This window comes from Petaurus breviceps, unplaced genomic scaffold (assembly GCF_028583685.1).
Source record: "Petaurus breviceps papuanus isolate PSGF00001 unplaced genomic scaffold, PetGlider_PUasm1.0 126, whole genome shotgun sequence".
Lineage (NCBI taxonomy): Eukaryota > Metazoa > Chordata > Mammalia > Diprotodontia > Petauridae > Petaurus > Petaurus breviceps.
In genome coordinates, this window is record NW_027185655.1 from 80,883,392 (window position 1) to 80,904,401 (window position 21,010).

The following is a 21,010-nucleotide window of genomic DNA, read 5'->3' on the forward strand; positions in this document are numbered from 1 at the left end:
GATAGATAGATAGATAGATAGATAGATAGATAGATAGATAGATAGATAGATAGGGATCTTAAGATATAGTAAAAAATATCTACTTAGATTGATTAAGTTTTGTGCTTTCTAGAGGGATAAAATATTTGTCAGTGTTGTTATAAATCCAAAAAGAACAAAAGGAATTACAATAAAGCTTTCATTTGTCCAAAATTATACTCACTTTATATATGATGGTATAAATAAAAGGTATGAGTGGGCATGATGATGTTTTATTAAATAAGAGTAAAAATGGATCTCATTCTTTTTCTCATCAAGTCTGAACTTTTTATTTGGAGGGTAAACATATATATTTCCCTCTCCAGCTAGTATTTTCACTAGCACCCAAAAGTCAGGACCTGAAGAAGAGTTGAATTCATAAGATACACATTAGAAGTATTTATTTTACTTTATTTTGTCTTTGAAAAAATTTTCTATTAATTGCACTTCAAATAAGCAATGATACCTTTCTATTTTTCATATCATCACTTACATTTTCCATTACATGATATTTTTAGATAAACACATTCTACAATGGAAGTTCCAATCATGTTTGAAGACAGTAGTCTCAACAAAAAGAGAAAACTATCTAGAATTTAAAGATAACCTTCATGGTTATTTTTTTTAATATTACCTACTATGTACTACTGAAGAATTGATATACCAGTATACTAACTGATGTAAATTGGGCTGGTTATGTTTATGAGGTAAAAGAATAGTAAAAAAAAAATTGACTGAATTTTTATTTCTTTCCTATAATTTTGTTCCTTATCTATTCCAGTTTGAAATAAGATACAATTCAACTAGAAACAATGAGATAAAAAAACACACACACACCCTCCATCTGTTTTTAAGAACACTCCTTTTCTCAATCCTAGTATAGAAAATGATTATTTGAAATGGAAACTAATTCCACTGACACCTCTTCCTTTTTTCAAGAGGTAGAACATGGAGAAAAGGCAAGGTTTCTGTGCCCAATTTCATGGCATTTAAGATAGACACAAAGCTTTCTCCTTTTACATTTACTCTGCCAGCTGTTGCAAGATTAAATTCCATCTTATTTTCTTCTCACTGCTCACACCACAAGGACCCTAGTGCAGCTCCCCATCACCTCTTATCTATACTATTTTATTAGTGTCATAATTGGCCTCTTGTATCCAGTCTTGTATCCAGTCTTCTCTCTCTAATACATGCTAAGCTACTAAGTTGTAACTCCTGTACTTGACATTTTACTGACTTGCATTGACTTCAAGATAAAATACAATCTTCTTGATTTAGCATTTAAAGTCCTTGACAATCTGACTTCAGTCTATCCTTCCAGCCTATGTTTTATTCCCATTCACACACATTATACCACTGCCAAACTGGTCAACCTAATGTTCCCCATTTGTGACTTTCATTCTTTCATTCTTTTCAATAGGTTTTTCCCCCTGCCTGGAAAGTTGACCCCTGATTCCTGGAACCCTTACCTACCTACAAGGCTCAGATCAGGAATTATATCCCAGTCTCTGTCTGTCTCTCTGTCTTTCTGTCCTCTTTCTCTTATTCTCTCTCTCATTACCCCTCCCCTCTCACTTTTTATCTCTGTCTTTCACACACACACATACATCCACACAAAAAATACATAAGAATTGAGACTAGATATTGATATAGGGAATTCCATTGAGAAAATGTTTTTTCAATGCATAACCACACTTTTTTGCAAATTATTACCCAGGATAATAAAGTTGGTAAGTATAAGTATCACAGGCAGGACCTGAATCGGAGTCTTCCTGCAACAAGTCCAGCTTTCTATCCACCACCATATGCCTAATATGTACATCCTGTATTTATCTGTGAATACATCCTATTCCTTCTCTTGCCCTCCCCATTAAGGATAACACATTTCTTTAAGAACAGAGAAAATCTCATTTCTTTATTTTTATCACCTGTGACCAGCTTTCTGCCTGGCCCAGTGTACGCATTCATTAATGACTCTTACTTGACTACTCAATTAGATGGTACCCCTTTCAAATTAAAAATAATACAGTAAATATAGAAAAATCACATTCAATGACACTGTCAAGGTCTTTATTTTGTTGTTTTAACACCATTATATATTATGATTTTATTTTGAGCAAACCTTTGAAAGTACCTTTCCTAGGCATATAATAATGACATATACTAATCATCTTTCACTGATATTGGCCTCTGAAGACTTATCATGGCATGGGGATGGCCCTGGACTTTTGAGCATAAGATTAGCATATTGTATATTCAAGCAGGTAGTACTAAGGTGGAAAAGCCTCCAGTAGAAATGTAATGGGTGTCTAACATAGCCTAGCCAGAGAAATAATGAGACATCTTGTCACAGCACTGACTATTTACTGATGTATATTTCTGTCAATAGCAAAACTTGAAGACTCACTGAGAATTAAATTTTCTCCAATTCCTCTTCCACCATTGCTTTTCCTAGCTTTTCAAAGCATTTTACTTACTTCTTTTTAATTTGAATCTCACAACAATCTCATGATGTAAATGCCATAGGAATTATTATCCCAAATATTCAAATAGGGAAACTGATATTATTGAAGAAAAAAAGTCTTGTCCAGTGTAATAAAACTAATATGTGTGTGAGGCAGGATTTTAAACACAAGGCTTTTGACTCCAAGCCTATGCTCTATCTTAGAAACCACAATTTTTTTAGAAGGATGGGAGCTATATTTTTTTAGAATTAAAAGTATTAACTTTTAAGAAAAAAAGTATTAACAATAATTAAATTACATATGTGTAATTAATAAAATATGTTCAGTTATTTTCCCCAGTGAATTTTATTATGCAAATAAATTGCAAAATATTTCAGAATAATTTAATATATTTTGATCATTAAATGATAATGTAAGCTAGATTAGGGACAATGAACTAGAGGGTAGTGGTAATAATAATAACACACATTTCAATAGAACTTGAAAAAAAGGGTCAATAAAGCACTTTTCCCCACAACAGTTCTGAGAAATAAATATGCATAATATGTTTGATTTCAGTATACTTATGTAGAATTTTGTTTATTTAAATGTGATCATTTATTGGCTACTTAAAAACTAAGGACATTTATACTCATTAAACAAACTCTAATAAATATTTTTTTAACAAGTAATTCTTTTATTTTTTTTTCAAATGCTTTAGTAACTTCTGGTTTACATCATTCATTTCTGCCAGATTTTGAGTTACATGTTTTTCCCTACCCACCACTCCAAAATAGCGGTCCCACAGGCTATCCCCTCCTCCAATCTGCTCTCTCCCATATCTCCTCTCATACACCCTTAAATTTTTCCAGTAGGGCATGGTGAATCTCTATTCCCCAATTCCTGTATATCTTATTTCCCAATTACATGTGAAATAGTATTAATAATAGTATTTATATATTTTTAAGCATTTGATTTTAAAGCTTTGAATATCAGATTCATTCCCTTCCTCCCTTGTCACCCAACTTTACTGGGAGATAGTCAATTCAGCATAGGTTGTACATGTGTAGCTATGCAAAACATTACCATAGTAGAAATATTGTAAAAGACTTACTATATTGCCCTCTGTGCTATCCCACCTCCCACTTGTTCTATTCTCTACTTTGATCCTGTCCCTTTTCAAAAGTGGGTGCTTTCTCCCCAGGCTGGGTTCCATCTTCCCCCCTCTAATCCTCTCGCCCCCTACTTGCTCATATGGTGAGATACCCTATTTAATATGTATGCCATTCCCTCCCTGAGCCAAATTCAATGAGAATAAAATTTCGCCTTTTTCCTTCCTGTTCTTCCCCTCCATTGTAACCATATTCCCTTGCCTCTTCTATATGAGATAATTTACCCCATTCTCTTTCTCCCCATCTCCTGTCATTATATTCTTCTCTCACCTCTTAATTTCATCTTCTGTATATCATCCCTTCCTATTAAATTGGTCCTGTGTCTTCTATGTATATCTGTAAACATACACACATACATATATGTATATATGCATTCCTATACCCATATACCCTCATTTGTGTGTGTGTGTGTATATATATATATATATATATATATATATATATATATATATATACATTCCCTTCAAATGTTTTCATACTGAGAAAAGTTTCATCAGTTACAAGTATCTTTTTTCCATGTTGGAATGTTAAAAGTTAAAGTCTGATAAGTTCCTTATCATTTCTTTTCCCTGTTTACATTCTCAAGCTTCTCTTGCTTCTTTCAAATTTTCTATTTAATTCTAGTTTTTTTTTTTCTTCATCAAGAATGCTTGAAATCCTCTATTCCACTGAAGGACTATATTTTCCCCTAAAACATGATACTCAGTTTTGCTTGGGAGTTGATTCTTGATTTTAATCCCAGCTCCTTTCCCCTCCGGAATATCATATTCCAAGTCCTTTCATCCCTCAGTTTAGAATCTTCCAGATCCTGTGTTATCCTGATTGTGTTTATACAATATTCAAATTATTTCTTCCTGGCTGCTTTTAATATTCTCTCTTTGATGTGGGAATTTTGGAACCTGGCTATAAAATGCCTAGGAATTTTCTTATTGGGATCTTTTTCAGGATGTGATCGGTGGATTTTCTCAACCTCTGTTTTGCCCTCTGGTTCTAAAATGTCAGGGCAGTTTTCCTTCAGAATTTCTTGGAGGATGATTTGTAGGTTCTTTCTTTGATCATGGCTTCCAGGTAGTCAAATTGCTTTTAAATGATGTCTCCTGGATCTATTGTCCAAATCAGGGGTTTTTCCAATGAGAAAATTTGCCTTCTATTTTTTCATTTGTTTGGATCTTTCTAAAAGCATCTTGTTTTCCCATAAAGTCACTAGCTTCCATTAGCTCCAATCTAATTCTGAAGGAATGATTTTCTTCAGTGAACTTTTGAGATTCTTTTTCCATCTGGCAAATTTATCTTTTTGGGCATTCTTTTCCTCATTGCCTTTTTGGGCCTCTTTTGCCATTTGAGTTAGTCTATTTTTAAGGTGCATTTTCCTCAGTCAGGGTGTTGACTCTCATTTCAGAATTTTCTTGCATCGTTCTCATTTTTCTTTCCAATTTTTCCTCCACTTCTCTTATTTGCTTCTTATGGTCATCTGTGGCTTGTAACCAGCTCATATTTTTCTTGGAAGCTTTTGGTGCAGTTCTGACTTTACTGTCTTCCTCCTGTTCCATTGCTTTGATCCTTTTTGTCTCCAAAATAGTATTGTAAAGTTGGATTGCTTTGTTTGGTTTGCTTCCTTTGCCTGCTCATTTTGCTACTTAATTACTTGACTTTTGGGCTTTTTGCCACAGTAGAACTCTGCTACCAGACAGGGGAGCTTCTTACCAAACACTGTGGTTTTCTCAGCTGCTGAAAGTGGTGCCCTTTATGAAGCCTCCACATGCTCTGGCAAGCTGGTCACACACCCTAGGACCACCAACCTAGAGAGCAATCCAGATCCAAGAAGGTTAAAGGAAGATCAATTACCATTCAGACTGGTCACCTGGTCCCCCTCCACTCTGCAGGCCAGGAGCTGAAGCTGCCACATGGGGGTGTGAAATTCTCACCCTGAGGGAAGAGGCTGACTCACTCCCAAATACTGGATCCCAAAATCCACACTGCACTGGCTTCTCACTTTATTCTACGCATCTATGTGTTGATAATTCTGGAAATAGCCACAGTTGCTCATAAGTGATCTGGAGTCCCTCCAGGTGGTGGTTGGTCGGGCCCACCCAGGGGCTGAAACCTCCGGGTTGGGTTGGGCTAGGCTCCCAGAGTGCTGCACTGGCTGATTCCTGCAGGCCTACTGAGCTTTCCTCAGTGGGAGATTATCTTCTCTGTGTCATTTTGAGGGTTCTGTAGCTAGAAAGTTTATTCACAGTCCCCTTTTACATGAATCTGGGTAGGTGGAAGCCAGAGTCCCATGGAAGTCCTGTTTCTATGCTGCCATCTACAACAAATAATTCTTTAAAAAAAAATTCAGGGGTTTCCTTTTAATTGAATCCTTATTCTTAAATATTAAAACAGCATAATGCTTTCAAATTGCTTTCCTTAGGGGGGAAAGAAAAAAAAATCTTTACAAGCAAAATCTGCTTTCTGAGTCCCTCGCTTTGCCATGAAAGGTTGATGATGATGCAAGTAAAAGACTAATGGCCATATATGTAATTTTAAAAATGTTTTTCTTTTGTTTTACATTTTTGCCCATATCAACCAAAGCCCCAAAGTCTTGACTCCATCATGGAAAACAAAACTTTCAAAAGTCAAAGGGAAAGAAATATGCCAGGTTGATTTTTTTTTTCTTTTGGTATCTGGCTTAAGTCTATAGTAATGAGTAAAATTCTCTTTGGGGACAAAAGAAGAACTGCAGTCAACATGCTTAACCTTGAAATGAAATGGATTCTGTTGAGTAGAAGCACCATAGGCAATATGTGATGAAAGCACTAGATGTCACTACTGGGACCTACTTTTTCCTCCAGACCCCAGAACTTTGTGCAAATAAAGGAGGGGAAAGGAGAGAAAAACGAAAGAGGTTAAGGATAGTTAAGATAGGTCTGCAGCAACTGGATATCCTCAGAAATTATAAAAGCTACTCTTTATTTCTGGATTTAGATTCCAGGAATGCCCACCTTGGTGAGAAGGTTGCTAGATCATGAAGGCATGTCATGGCACATCTCATGCTCAGACCTATGGATGCAGATAATTATTATTTTCATCACATGACACAGAAGGGAAGTGAGGCTTAGAAAGGTTAGCTTATTTTCTCAAGGCTACACAAGTAGAGTAGCTAGTGAGTCAGGACTCATATTAAGGACTTCTGACTTTATCTAATACCCTTATCAATAGCACACACTGACTTTAACTTATGGATGGAATTTAATATGCCACAGTTTCATTTTAGAGACAGTTGTAAAGCACCAATGTCATCTAATGGTTTTTAACTGTAACACATAGCAGCATAAATTTTTAAGATTTCCACTACAAAATGTTTATCTATCTAACTGTTTACCTGGGCAACATAATATTACATTTTTTCCATTATTTAACATATAGCTCTTCTAAGCAGATATAATTAATCTAGAAATTAGTAGGAATTATGAAAAGATTTGTATAAGAAAATTTTACATAAAAAGTGGTATCATAGCATATGACAATATCATATCATAATATGCATAATATATCATAAACAGGTAAAAAGAGAGTAAATAAAATTAGACCTTACAGTTAGTTTTCATTACAATTAGAATTTTAAATTGTATTTAAACTTCCAATGTGTAAGAGTAATTGGATAAAATAATTCTATGTTAGAATACATGGGAAAATACACAATTTGCTTTTTTTAATTAAAAAGGGGGAAGTTTATTATAATTTATGGGCAAACATCTAATGAAATAAAATTGAAAATTTTAATTTACTGCACTGTGCTGCACCATTTTCTTCCCTAGCTTACCAAGTTGTTGCAGCTGAGTAGACTGTTGCTAACTCTGGTTTACAGATAGGAGGCGGTAATCGATGAATACTGAACATGTAGGTAGTACCGATGAGATTTTAAAGGAAAAAAAAAGCATGATTAAAACTGAAGGTAACATGGATGGAATAAGCATTTATTAACTGCCCACTCTAATATAAGAACATTGATAGGGGGTGGAGTCAAGATGGCAGAGTAGAAACATGACCTCCTGGCGGATCCACCTTCCACCATCTCCAATCCATGTAAAAAGGTGACTCTAAACAAACTTTGGAGCTGCAGAACCCACAAAATGACACAGAGAAGCTAACCTACCTCCAGCTGAGGACAGCCCAGCAGGCCAGCAGGGATCTGCCATCTCAGCACTCTGGGAGCAGAGACCAGCCCCACGCCAAGGTTTTAGCCCCAGGGCAGGCCTGACCAGCCCCCAGCCAGAGGGACTCCAGATCAGCAGCAGCTGTGGCCATTTCCAGATTTATCAACACATAGATGTGAAGGACAAAGTGAGAGGTCAGTGCAGTCTGGACTTTGGGACCCAGTAAGTGGCAGTGTTTGGCTTTTGCGCCCGCGCCGAGGAGCCACTGAGACACCTGCACAGCCAGCCAGCGCAATGTGCCAGCTTCAGCTCCTGGCCTGCAGAGTGTAGGGGGACCAAGCACCAGTCTAAGGGGTTATCACTCTTGCTTTAACCTTCTTGGATCCAGATTGCAGTCTAGGGTGGAGGTCCTGGGGTGTGTGTCAAGCTTGCCAGAGTTTGTGGAAATCTCAGAAAGGGCACCCATCTAATACCTCCAGCAGCTGAGAAAACCCCAGCATTGGGGATGAAAGCTACCCTGTCTGGTGACAGAGTCCTACTGTGGCAAAAAGCCCAGGGTCAACTGAGGCATGACATGACCATGTAAAGAAAACAAAGGAGACAGAAGTATCCAACATTAGATTCCTATTTTGGGGACAAAAATTAGGAAAGCATGAAACAGGAGGAAGACAGTGAAGTCAGATCTCCTGCAACAAAAGCTCCAAAGGAAAATAGGAGCAGGTTCCAGGCCATAGAGAACCTTAAGAAGCAGAAAAGAGAAGTGGAGGAAAAATTGGGAAGAGAAATGAGAAAGATGCAAGAAAATTATGAAATGAGGGTCAACAGCCTGATAGAGGAAAATAGCACCTTGAAAAATAGACTAACTGAAACAGCAAAAGAGGCTCAAAAAGGCAATGAGGAGAAGAATGCCTTAAAAAGCCTGATTTGCCAGATGGAAAAAGAATGTCAAAAGGTCACTGAAGAGAATCATTGCTTCAGAATTAGAATGCGGCAAATGGAAGCTCATAATGACTTTATGAGAAATCAAGATGCTGTCAAACAGATACAAACAAATGAAAGAATAGAAGGCAAAGTGAAATATCTCATTGCAAAAACCACTGACATGGAAAATAGATCCAGGAGAGATAACTTAAAAATTATTGGACTACATGACAGCCATGATCAAAGTAAGAAGCTAGAAATCTTCCTCCAGAAAGTTCTTAAAGAAAACTGCCCTGATGTTTTAGAACCAGAGGGCAAAATAGAGCTTGAAAGAATCCACCGATCACCTCCTGAAAAAAATATCTGCAAAAGAAAACTCCTAGGAATATTATAGCCAGGTTCCAGAATTCCCACATCAAGGAGAGAATATTACAAGCAGCCAGGAAAAAACAATTTGAGTATTGTGGAAAAAAAAATCAGGATAACCCAGTACCTGGCAGTTTCTACACTGAGAGATCAAAGGGCTTGGGATATGATATTCCTGAGGGCAAAGGAGCTGGGATTAAAATCAAGAGTCACCTACTCAGCAAAACTGAGTATCATGTTTCAGGGGAAAATATCGTCATTCAGTGGAATGGAGGACTTTCAAGAATTCTTGCTGAAAAAAACAGAGTTGAATAGAAAATTTCACATTCAGATACAAGAAGCAAGAGAAGCATTAGAAGGTAAACAGGAAAAGAAATCATAAGGAACTTATCATATTTGAGCTATTAATATTCCCACATGGAAAAACAATAATTGTAACTTATGAAACTTTTCTCCTTAGTTCAGGGGAATAGAAATAAATATATATATATATATATATATATATATATATATATATATATATATATGAGGGTATATGGGCATATGAATACATATGTGAACATGTGTATATAGGTTTACAGGTATACATAGATAGAGGGCACAGGACCAATTTAATAGGAAGGGATGATATTTAAAAGTTGAAATCAAGAGGCAAGAGAGAAATATAATGAGAGGAGATGGGAGAGAGAGAATGGGGTAAACTATCTCATATAGAAGAGACAAGGGAAAATGGTTACAATGAAGGGGAAGAATAGGAAGGCAAAAGGGAATGGCTCTAACTTATTCCCACTGAATTTGGTTTGAGGAGGGAATGAAACATACACTAAATAGGGTATCTTACACTCCAGGAGAGTAGGGGGGGGGAAGGGATGAGAGGGGGGATGATGGAAGGGAGGGCAGGCAGGGGGAGAGGGAAGTTGGAAGCACCCAATTTTGAAAAGGGATCGGATCAAAGTAGAGAATAGAACTAGTGGGAGGTGGTATAGGAGGGAGGGTAATATAGTCAGTCTTTTACAATATATCTATTATGTCATTTTGCATTAGGCACACATGTACAACCTACACTGAACTTCTTTTCTTCCGAGTAATGGTGGGCGTCAAGGGAGGAAGAGAAAGAATCTGGAATTCAAAGTTTTAAAATCAAGTATTTATATATATATATATATATATATATATATATATATATACTATTATTAATACTATTTTACTTGTAATTGGGAAATAAGATATAGACACTGGGGCATAGAGATCCACTGGAAAATTCGAAAGGGGTATGGGAGAAAATATGGGAGAGAGCAGAGTGGAGGAAGGAATATCCTGTGGGACTGCTATTTGGAGGGGGGGAGGCTAGGGGAAAAACGGGGAGAAAATTTGTAACTCAAAATCTTTTGGAAAAGAATGATATAAGTCAGAAGTTAATAAAGCATTTGAAAAATAAAAAAAAGAACCTTGATAAATGCTTTGCAAATATTACCTCATTTGATCTTCACAATAATCTTGTAAGTCAGGTGCTTTTGTTATCCTTATGTTTTATAATAGAGGAAACTAAAATAGAGTGAGGTTAAGTTACTTGTCCAGGATCTCATGGCTAGGACATTTCTGAAGCCGGATATGAACTTGGTTTTCCAAATTTCAGACCCAGAACTTTGTGCACTGTGACAGATGCTTCTGATTGAAGCAGCTCAATTATAAGATGCAGATAACTTATAAGAAATGCAATTCTGTGGCTTTATAATTTCCATGTGTGTGGATGTTTCTTTCATTAGTGACCTTCACCATATCAAAAAATTTCTACACTGACTCAACTTTCAGTTTTAATACCAAGTCTGATTCTTGTTGGAAGTCACTCTGTATAGGTTTCATAATTTTTGTTTTGTTTTGTTTCATGAAGCCCCTTTGGCTGTCTGGTGAAACGTATAGAACTCTTCTCAGAATAACATTTTTCAAATAATGTTACAATAATAATTAAATGGAATATTAAATTCCATTAAGTACTTAGTCAAAATTAAGTTATTACCTATTTTTCCCCATGCCAACTTCATAATAGAACCTTGGGAATTGTAGGTTAAGAAATTCTTCTCTAAATGCATAGTTGACATTTGAGTTGTTGAGTTCATGAACTCAACAAGAACTGTGGTTTCCTGTCCCATGGAAAATTAACAGCCTTTGATACTGAAAGTCACTTTTCTTATGTTCCTTATAAGTTGGAATTGGAAAGGAAAAGGAGAGGAAAGGAAATACATTCCATTTAAGAGCCTTCCTTCCTATAGAGTCATTTAATGAAGCAATCCCACAGGCTAAAAATGCCTGTCTTTATCCCTAGAAATCTCACTTTCTAATGAGGATGACAATGTATAGATAACTGTGTAAACACAATGTATACAGTGCAATTCAAATAAAATTTCAGAGGAAAGTGAGGGCCTCTTGAAGAATTAGGCATTCCATAATTTAACTTCTCAGTTTTGTAAGGAAGGAAGGAAGGAAAGAAGAAATTCAACCAGATGAGTTCATTAAAAAAAAAACATGTATCTAACATGTTTGGTTCTTATTCATCTCAAATTTATCAAACAGAAAATAATATTAGCACTTCTACATATACAGCAGAATAAAAGAAGAGGATTGTTCATGGACTGTTGTTTATTATTATTGTGGCTGCTTTTCTTTAAAAAAATAAAATAAAATGTAACTTTCAAAGCTCTCCTATTTAGAATTCATTATCAACTATTTTCTTGTTTTCTTTTGTGCATTAACAATGTTCAAATGTTTTCTTTTCTTTAGTTTTCTTTTCTTAACCATTACTAACTTTCCTTACTTAACTTCCCCCTTTGTTAAAAACAAACAAAAACCACTAAAACAAAACTCTTGTAATAAATATTCATAGGAAGGCAAAATAAATTTCCCCACTGGCTGCATTGAAAAGTGCCTATCTTGCTTCTACAATGCTGACCTATGAAAAAGAAATATTATATTCAAAGAGATAAAAAAGTACATTTCAAATCAGTCATTCTTCACTCCTCTTAAACAGCGGAACTCAAACTACAGATAAATGCTGTAAAATTGGACTCCTGTGAAAATGCACACTTTACATGCTGTCCTGCTGCCATTTATGTGAGGCTTAAATGCTTAAATACTAAAAGCAGGACAATGAGAGGATTGTGAAATACAAGCATTGTTTCTAATGAAAGATGAGAAGTCCTCTCTAAATCTAGGGCTTAAAGGATCAATTGAAGAAGTCAATTTCCTCTATAAATGTATAGAGAAGTGTGCCAAGGAATAGTTCAAGGGAATTTATGCTACCCTCCCAAGCACATTCTTCCTAGGACTCCGTTATTTATCCAAAGGAATAAAAGGTGACATTTTGGTTCTGACATGACTCTTTTGCAGGTAGAACTACATTAGAAGAGAGAACCAGCGAGGAAGAAACTAGTCAATAAAGCATGGGGATTGCCTACCCAAAACAGTCATCAATAGACTCTGAAAGGACTTTGGGGGATTAGAGGTAGATGGCACCTCTGTGTTATGTTAGAGGTAATATGGTATGGTGGATAAAGGATTTGTTTAAAGTAGAAGAAACAGTCAAATTCCATCTTTAGCAGATGGTGTTGTGTGACCCTAGGCAAATTGCCTTCTCAGGCAATCCAAAAACTATAAATGGAAAACCAATACCAATATGAATTTTTAGAGAGTATTTCTTCACCAAGAACTCCTAATACTGATTACATCACAAGTTTTGCTTTCCCCCAGTCCCTTCCAAAAGAAAAAAAAAGACTTAGAGGCATGATGCTTAATTTACCTTCTTTCCTTCCTTCCTTACAAAACTGAGACATTAAATTATGGAATGCCTAATTCTTCAAGAGGTCCTCACTTCCCTCTGAAATTATATTCCATTTGCACTGTATACATCATGTTTACACAGCTATTTGTACATTGTCACCCTCATTAGAAAGTGAGACTTCTGGTGGTAAAGACAGGCATTTTTAGCCTGTGGGATTGCTTCATTAAATGACTCTATGGGAAGGAAGGCTGTTACATAGAATCTATTTCCTTTCCTCTCCTTTTCGTTTCCAATTCCAGCTTATCAGCAACATAAGAAAAGTGACTTTCATTAACTATCAAAGGATGTTAATTTTCCATGGTACATGAAATCAGAGTTCACGCAGGAGCATTGTCCTAGAGATCCCTTATCATTGTATCATTCCATGACTGGAATAATCTCATTGCTATATCTCTGTTAGTTATTTACTTTCTAGTTAGGTATTTGCTTTCCAGGACTTCCATTCACTATGGGCAGTCACTTCCAGCAAAGCTATTAAGTTTCTCCAAGGTAATTATCTTTTTAATAGAATTTTGAATCAATTAAAAAAACTGTATTATCAAAATCAAAAGCAAGAAATCATAAAATTATGGAGGACACATAGTAGGCTTCTAGTAGAGTTCTCCTAGTGATCAATAGGATATGTTTGTGTTAAAGTGAGGCATAAAATCATCCTCTCAACTTTCTTTTTTGCTTTTTTTAGGAGTAAAGGTAGGGCACTTGGGGTTAAGTGATTTGCCCAAGGTCATACAGCTAGTTTTTAGTGTTAAGTGTCTGAGGCCAGATTTGAACCCAGTTCCTCCTAACTCTAGGGCCAGGGTTCTATTCACCGTTCCACCTAGTTGCCCCTCAATTTATCATTCTCTATACTATCAGTTATCAGTTTTGGAATCAAAACTTTTTCTCACTGATTCAGAAATCTAAAATTTCATATAATTTCAAGAATTCTATAATTCATCACTAAAAAAATTTACTAAGCCACCTGTGACTTAGTAGATAAAAGATTCTTATACTAGGATCCAGGGATCTACCGAAACATTTCAGGAGGTCTATAAACTTGAAAAGAAAAAAAAATACACCTTTATTGTCACTAACACTTGGTTTCCTTTGTAATTCTATACAGTGATTTATAGATTTAAAATATCATTCTGAGAAGAGGACAAAGCTTTTACCAGATTATGAAAGGCATCCACAACATGCACACACACACACACATATTAATAATAGCTTCTCTTGGGGCTGCCAGGTAGCACAGCGAGTAAGAGTACCGGCTCCATTGTTGAGAGGACCTGGAGATCGAGTCCCGGGCTCAGACACTTAGCACCCACCCAGAAACACCTGGCCGTGTAACCTTGAGCAAGTTACTTAACCCCAATTGCTTAGGGGAGGCCAGGTGGCTCAGCAAGTAAGAGCACCGTCTCCAGTGTCAGGATGACCTGGATCAAATCTGGGCTCACATACTCAGCACCACACCCAGAAATAATAACTGGCTGTGTAACCTTGAGCAAGTTACTTAACCCCAATTGCTTTAAAAAAATAATAGCTTCTCTAGATGATCTTAAAGTTTCTATGAAAAACCCCCAAACAAATCTGATGATGAGCATCACCAAATTTAGTTATACTAGTCATCAGATTATTTTCATATAATCATTTCTTGAGCTTATTTTCTCAAATTTCCTTTAAATAATAAGAAAGAAAGTCATTTTTGTTGTGATATATTTTGTTTTAAAACTTCATTTTTCAATTTCAACTTCTCTTTGACAGTTTGGTGACATACAAAAAAAAGTCTAGTAAGCTAAAAAATGAATGGTATAGGGAAACATGAAAAAAGATCAGTGGTAAGGAAGGAAATTATTCTTTCCCCCAAACAAAAAAGGCAGCAATTTTAGTAGTTGGTCTAATCCTCTTTCTCATATTGTCATTCTTCCTGAAATTCATGATTTAGATTCATTTCACATTAGTGAGTATACAATAGAATTCCATTCATGTTAAACAGGATGAAAAACATGTGTATGTATAACGGGGGCAAATACAGCCAGCATCTCATCTAGCAAAGTCAATGGGCAAAAGGAAAAAAAGCAAAGAAGAAAAAGTACCTGAGACTGTACATGTGAATCCTACCCTACTGGTAATCACAAGCTAAAACCTGATGTAAATTGACTGTATCAAAGTTGGATGTTTCTTTAGTGCAAACTAACAGCTTCTTCAGAGAGGCTTCAGGAAGTTATTATTCTCTACAAAGGATTCGGTTCTTATGTAAACTTTTCTGGTCAATGAATTAAATAGAGAAGTACACAGTTTTTCTCAGTATTAACAGTGTTTATGAGGCATGTTGTGAAAACTATAGTTTTATTCTTCTGTTGGAAGGAAAATAACTTTGGTGAAGCTTGCTTTGCCCAGGTATGCTCTAAAAACTTTTACTGAAAATCATGACATTTGTTATTTTATCTCCCCTACCTCAGGACTTCAAGGTCCATAATTTAGTTGATGAAAATGCTATTTTTCCGAGTCAAAGAAAAAAGACTACAACTTTCTCATATCTCAGTAGACAACCTTTATGGCATGCAAGCCAAACAAACCCAAAACAAAAAAGCACCATTTTGTTACCGTTCCCCTACTGTTCAGCATCTCTGAAACCTATGAGACTTGTCCATGAAGTATCCATATGCAGTTTGTTTCCAGTCTCAAGTTTTCTCACACAGGCAGTCCATTGGTTTAGGCCCTCATCACCTCTAGTCTGTATTGTTGCAATACACTAGTAACAACCTCCCTTGTCCTACTCTGCAACCACTCTCAATCATTCTTTATGCAGTAGTGAAATTAATCTTCCCAAGGCAAAGATCTGACCACATTACTCCTTTGATCAAAAACCTTCAGTGAATCCCTTTTGTTTCTAAGATAAAATTCACATTCCTTAGTCTGACATTTAAAGACCTTTCTGAAGAAGCTTCAACCTTCTTTTCCAGAGTTATTTCATGTCACTACCTTTTATGTATTCTATGAGCTGATCAAATCACAGGTTGCATGCTTTGAATGCATTCTTTCCTCATTTCCATCTTTGGGAATTTTTTTCTCCCTTTGGATATCAGCCTTTCTGTGAAATTTCCCCTAAGTTTCTAACTTGAAAGTATTCTCTCCTTGGATTCCATCAAATTTGACTTTGTATTATATGGATTTGTGAACATGTCATATCCTCACTGCTCTCAGATTTATCTGAGGTTTTTCAGCAGAAGTAGAATGGGACTGTGGAGGTCAATTACAAAAAGTGCAGAATGACATTTAGTTTCTCTGGATATTGATGAGGGAAGGCAGGGACAGTTAAATCCCATGGGGCCCCTCTATTTTTCTTTTGTTCAAACCTCTCCTGCATTATAGATGGGATAAAAAGTTTCTAATGGGGAAATCTTGGTCCCATCTTAGAGGCCAAGATTCCAAAGACTCTTCATGGTTTATGTTTGTTGTTGCTGTTCAGAATGATCTATTCTGTGTAAAGAGTACTTTTCCCTCTCCTTAAGTATACATAATTTATTATATTCATTGGGTCAGTGTCACTCAAATCACAACAATGTCTTTTGGTAGCATTTGTTCAAATCTCCCTGCTTCTAACTCATGTCACAGTTACATTACTTTTTTTTTTAATTTTTGTTTTGGTGAATCAATCTCCTCAGAATTTAATAATTTCCTTTAAAAAGCCACCACTTAAATTTAAAGAGAAGTACATATTTTTTAGTTCAGCCTTCTTATCTATGACACATTTCTAGCACCTTGTGACAGTATACGTAAAATGATAGATTTTTGAAACATGAATAAAGATCTGAACCTATAAAGCAGAAATCCAGAGGTGACAATGAGGTGACAGAGTAGCCGGTCTCTTCTACCAAGTCTCTTTCCTAATTTGAATCCTTCATAGATTGTCTCATCAAATCAGAATAATACATTGATAGTAACTTAGTAATAATGATAGAAATAGAAGACAATAATTTTGCTTGAAAATATGTCCAATATAGAAAAATTTCAAATGCCCATCAAATTCTATATATCCTTGGCTATTTACCTTGCATGACAAGAAACAAAATATAATGAAAACAATTGTCTTGATTAGGAATAGAATGCTATAAAAGGAAATTAAAATTAAACAAAACATGACATTATATTGATTAAAATATTCTGGTGAGCTACTTATTTTAATATCAAGATTAGCTGCTTTTGTTATTTAAAATAATGATTTTCAAATGCAAGTCAAAATATATATCAGGTTATTTCCAATTCTCATTCAAAACACAAGATTTTCTTCTGTGTTTCTAAAGAAATTAAGCAAATAATAGCTAATAATAATATTTATATAGCACTTTAAGGTCTCTTACCTCATTTGATCCTCAGAACATCTCTTTGATGTAGGTGTTATTATTATCGCCCATTTTAGAGATGTAAAACTTTAGTCTGAGAGGCTAAGTCACATGCCCAGATTCACACAATTAACAAGCATCTTGAAACCTGATGAAAACTCAGTTATTTCTGATTCCAAGTCCCATACTGTATCTACCTTGCAGCCTACAATTAAGTACTCACTCCCTTATAATTTGTGCCTCCACCCAAATAATGATCTATCTGTAGGTATGCATCATTGAAATGTAGGACAATGGAAAGAACAGAGGATTTTCAGTAAAATGACCTGCAGTCAAAACTTTGCTTTGTCCCTATCTAATGGGACTTCGGGCAAGTAACTAAATTGATCAGTTTTCTTTTTCCAAAAATAAGGGATTGGACTAGATGAACCCTATGGTTCTTTCCTGCTCTAAAACCGTATGATCCATCCAGAAGGATCACATTGCTGTTTCTTGTTGTTGAGTCACTTTTCAGTTATGTCCAACTCTTTGTGACCCTATGAGATTTTCTTGCTAAGAATACTGTTCATTTGCCATTTTCTTCTCCAGCTCATTTCACAGATGAGGAATTGAGGCAAACAAGGTTAAATGATTTGCCAAAGGTCACATAGCTAATAAGTGTCTTAGGCCAAATTTTAAATCAGGTCCAACACTGGGCCATAACTACTTCACCATGTAGCTTCCCAGAAGAACCATACTATACTGTAAATATTTGAAATATGCCTCTTGAGAAGTGGGGGAAGATACAATGGTTTTATCCTGAACCATTGACCACCCAATCATTTTATATTCCTTGAGACTCCAAGATACTTTGGGGCTCTTGGCAAGATATTCTTACAATTTAGTATGGCTTTGGATCTCAAGATTTCTATATTAATTCCACAGTATAAACATACAATTTTTTTATACTTTAGCCTATGAATGAGTTAATTATTTAGACTGGTTGATTTTGTTACTTATAAGAAATTAACAGAAGTGACAGAAGTGTTAAATTCAATTTTGGTTCCCTCTCAGTACACCACTAAATTTCGAATAGCACAGTTTTCATTACAAACCAGTAATAGCAGGTGAATGGACCTGATTATTTTGAAATAAAGTTAATATGGCTATTTTCACCAGTTCTATTTCAAAGACAAGGCTATTCCTCAAAGAGTTACATCTGGGATTATTCAGACTGGATTAAAAAATTACCATACTTCAAATTGTTGTAGTCCTCTAAAAACCTGCCTGTCTTGTGCTTTGTATTCCATATATTGGACCAAGGGGAGAATTTTAGAAATTTCACAATTTCTCTACTGGGAATCAAACAAACAAACCCTTAGAAAAGTCAACCAGTCCAACTTTCTCATTTTACTTCTTAGTAAACTGTCAATTAAAAAAGGGGAAGTTCCTTTCTTCTGGTAACAGAGTTAGTAAGGGGTTAGAGATGGGATTAGAATACAAATGCCCTGACTTCTAGTCCATTGCTTTAAAAAATATCACTGCCTTTTATCTTTTCCCCTAGAACCCTTCCCAATAAAAAAAGAAAATATTTAAGCAAAACAGACAGAAAAAGTACTTAATCATTTACATATTGGAGTTGAAAAAGGAACTCTCAATGTAAAAAGGTCTATTAATTTTACATCAGTCTTCTTTAGTGACATGTATGGTGATTACTTCTACTTTTACACTTATAATGTGAAAGACAGTAATGTACTAAAATGCACATGTTTATAATTCTTAATATATTTTCGTGAATCTTTATAACATTTGATAAAAATGATTAAAATTACAATTTACTTATGAAAAAGATAATTTAGCCACTGAGTAAAGATAACATTACAAAATTCATGCAGTCATAATCTGTATTTATAACACACTGAATTATCTATTTTGGGAAGAAGTGTCAACTTCTTTATAGTCACTTGAGCAGTATGAAAAAAATATTCTTCTAGTAATTCAAATCACTTATATGATTTCATTTTAATGAAAGACTAATATTAGGAATGCCCAATAGGACCCCAGTTAAACTCTAGGATTACATTTTACAAAAACATAAAATTACAGAATCCCAGTCTTAGCAACTGAGTTGAGAAAGCGCCTGCACCATGGGCTTTAGTTCAACCTTTAAATATTATACTAGGGGTTTCGATGAACTATATTTCAAGTTTCCCTTTAGCAAAAATTACTAAGCAAAACTGCATGGGGATTTGCAAAGTACTTGCCTGTAATCCAAGGAGCTTCTCACTGGGCTTAATATGCCTCTGAAATTCACATTCTATAGGCTGTATCACTTTGATTCCATCGTCATAAAAAACATAGAACATGTTCCCAATTCCCAGACCTTAGGAACAAAAATACATATTTGAATGTGCAAAAAAAATGAAAATCATCAAAAACATCTTCAACCAAACTCAGAACCCTCTACAACCACTGACAAGAGATCAATTTGTGAATGCATGTGATATTAATAAAACAAACTCTATAGGATCTTTCATTGTACAATTAAAGCCACTTTGTAATGTTACACAAAATTTCTGATTCTTTCTTTCCCTATTCCCCTACCTTGGATCATTTGCAATTCAGTGGTTTAATGAATTTAAATCCAGAGTGATATTTCATCTCTAAAGTTATAATAGTTAAAACACTTGTAACAAATTATGAACCCTAGGATTAAATACATCTAGTTTACTTATTCCTCACATATTGCTGTTGATTCCTGTTGACCAAGAAATTAATGTATTTATGAAACAATATTGGGCATCCTCAATGCTATTACTGAAACCTACTGAGGATGAAGAAAAATATAAAACTGTAATGAAGACATAAAATATATGTATGTCACATATACATGTGCAGATACATATGAATATAAACATGTGTACAAATATATGTATGTAGTAGGTATGTATGTATTAATTTTTGTTTGTATAATTTTTGGTAGGTTCCAGAATTTTGGAATATGAGTAATTTACCCTTGGTTTATCACAATCATATGGTCAAAATATCACCATTCTCGTTGCAAGTGATTACATTTAGAAACACAAAGTTTTTACATATATAACATTAGTAATGTGTGATGGTCTGCCCTCCTAGGAGGCCCTCTATAAATATGATAAGAGTAAACAATTGGAATTGAATCCCTATATCTTGCTCTATAATCTAAGCCATGGTTGGCTCAGATTTTAACCACACCTTGTTAGGAGCTGCTTTAGCACTTTTGCATACATTCAGCTTTTGCTCACAACTCACTCTTGCCCTATTCAAGTGTTCCTGGTACTTAGCCAGATCTTGCATCTGGTCCTTTTCCAATCCTTTTCTAAGAGACACTGGATTACTCTAAAAATATTGTCATTCTAATTAAATTTTACTCAATTCAGAGATGAGATACTTCCTTTTGTGAGAGAAATTGACATGAATCAGAAAAGTGAATCAATCCCATTGAGTCAAAGCTATTATATTCCTTAATAAATCAACTAAAGAAACTCTGATGGTGACTATTTTTTTATAGCAAAAGACTAAAAAAATGGAAGATTGTAAATTGATAATTGATGTTCTGTAACATTCTAACACCTGTTTGACTACCTATCTGAACAATATAAAGTATCATGGTCTCATATCATTTATAGGAGGAAGTGGACCACAAATCCCATAAAAGCTAGTGGAAAATTGAAGCACAACAGCTGTGTGGTTGTACTTGGGTAATATGGATGGCAGTGGAGAAAGGAGGGTTGACACTAATGATGACTTTTACCAAGTTTTCCTTTTTTAT

At 35.2% G+C, this 21,010-nt stretch overlaps 1 protein-coding gene across 1 annotated transcript in view; it reads right to left on the minus strand.

The window, feature by feature from the left end:
• The window catches only part of FSTL5 (follistatin like 5), a 1,185,743-nt gene that overhangs the window by 125,181 nt on the left and 1,039,552 nt on the right, over window positions 1-21,010 (minus strand). Inside the window, exon 11 of the mRNA XM_069097493.1 lies at window positions 19,464-19,582. Coding sequence (XP_068953594.1) covers window positions 19,464-19,582 — 119 coding nt within the window. The remainder of the gene's footprint in view (window positions 1-19,463; window positions 19,583-21,010) is intronic.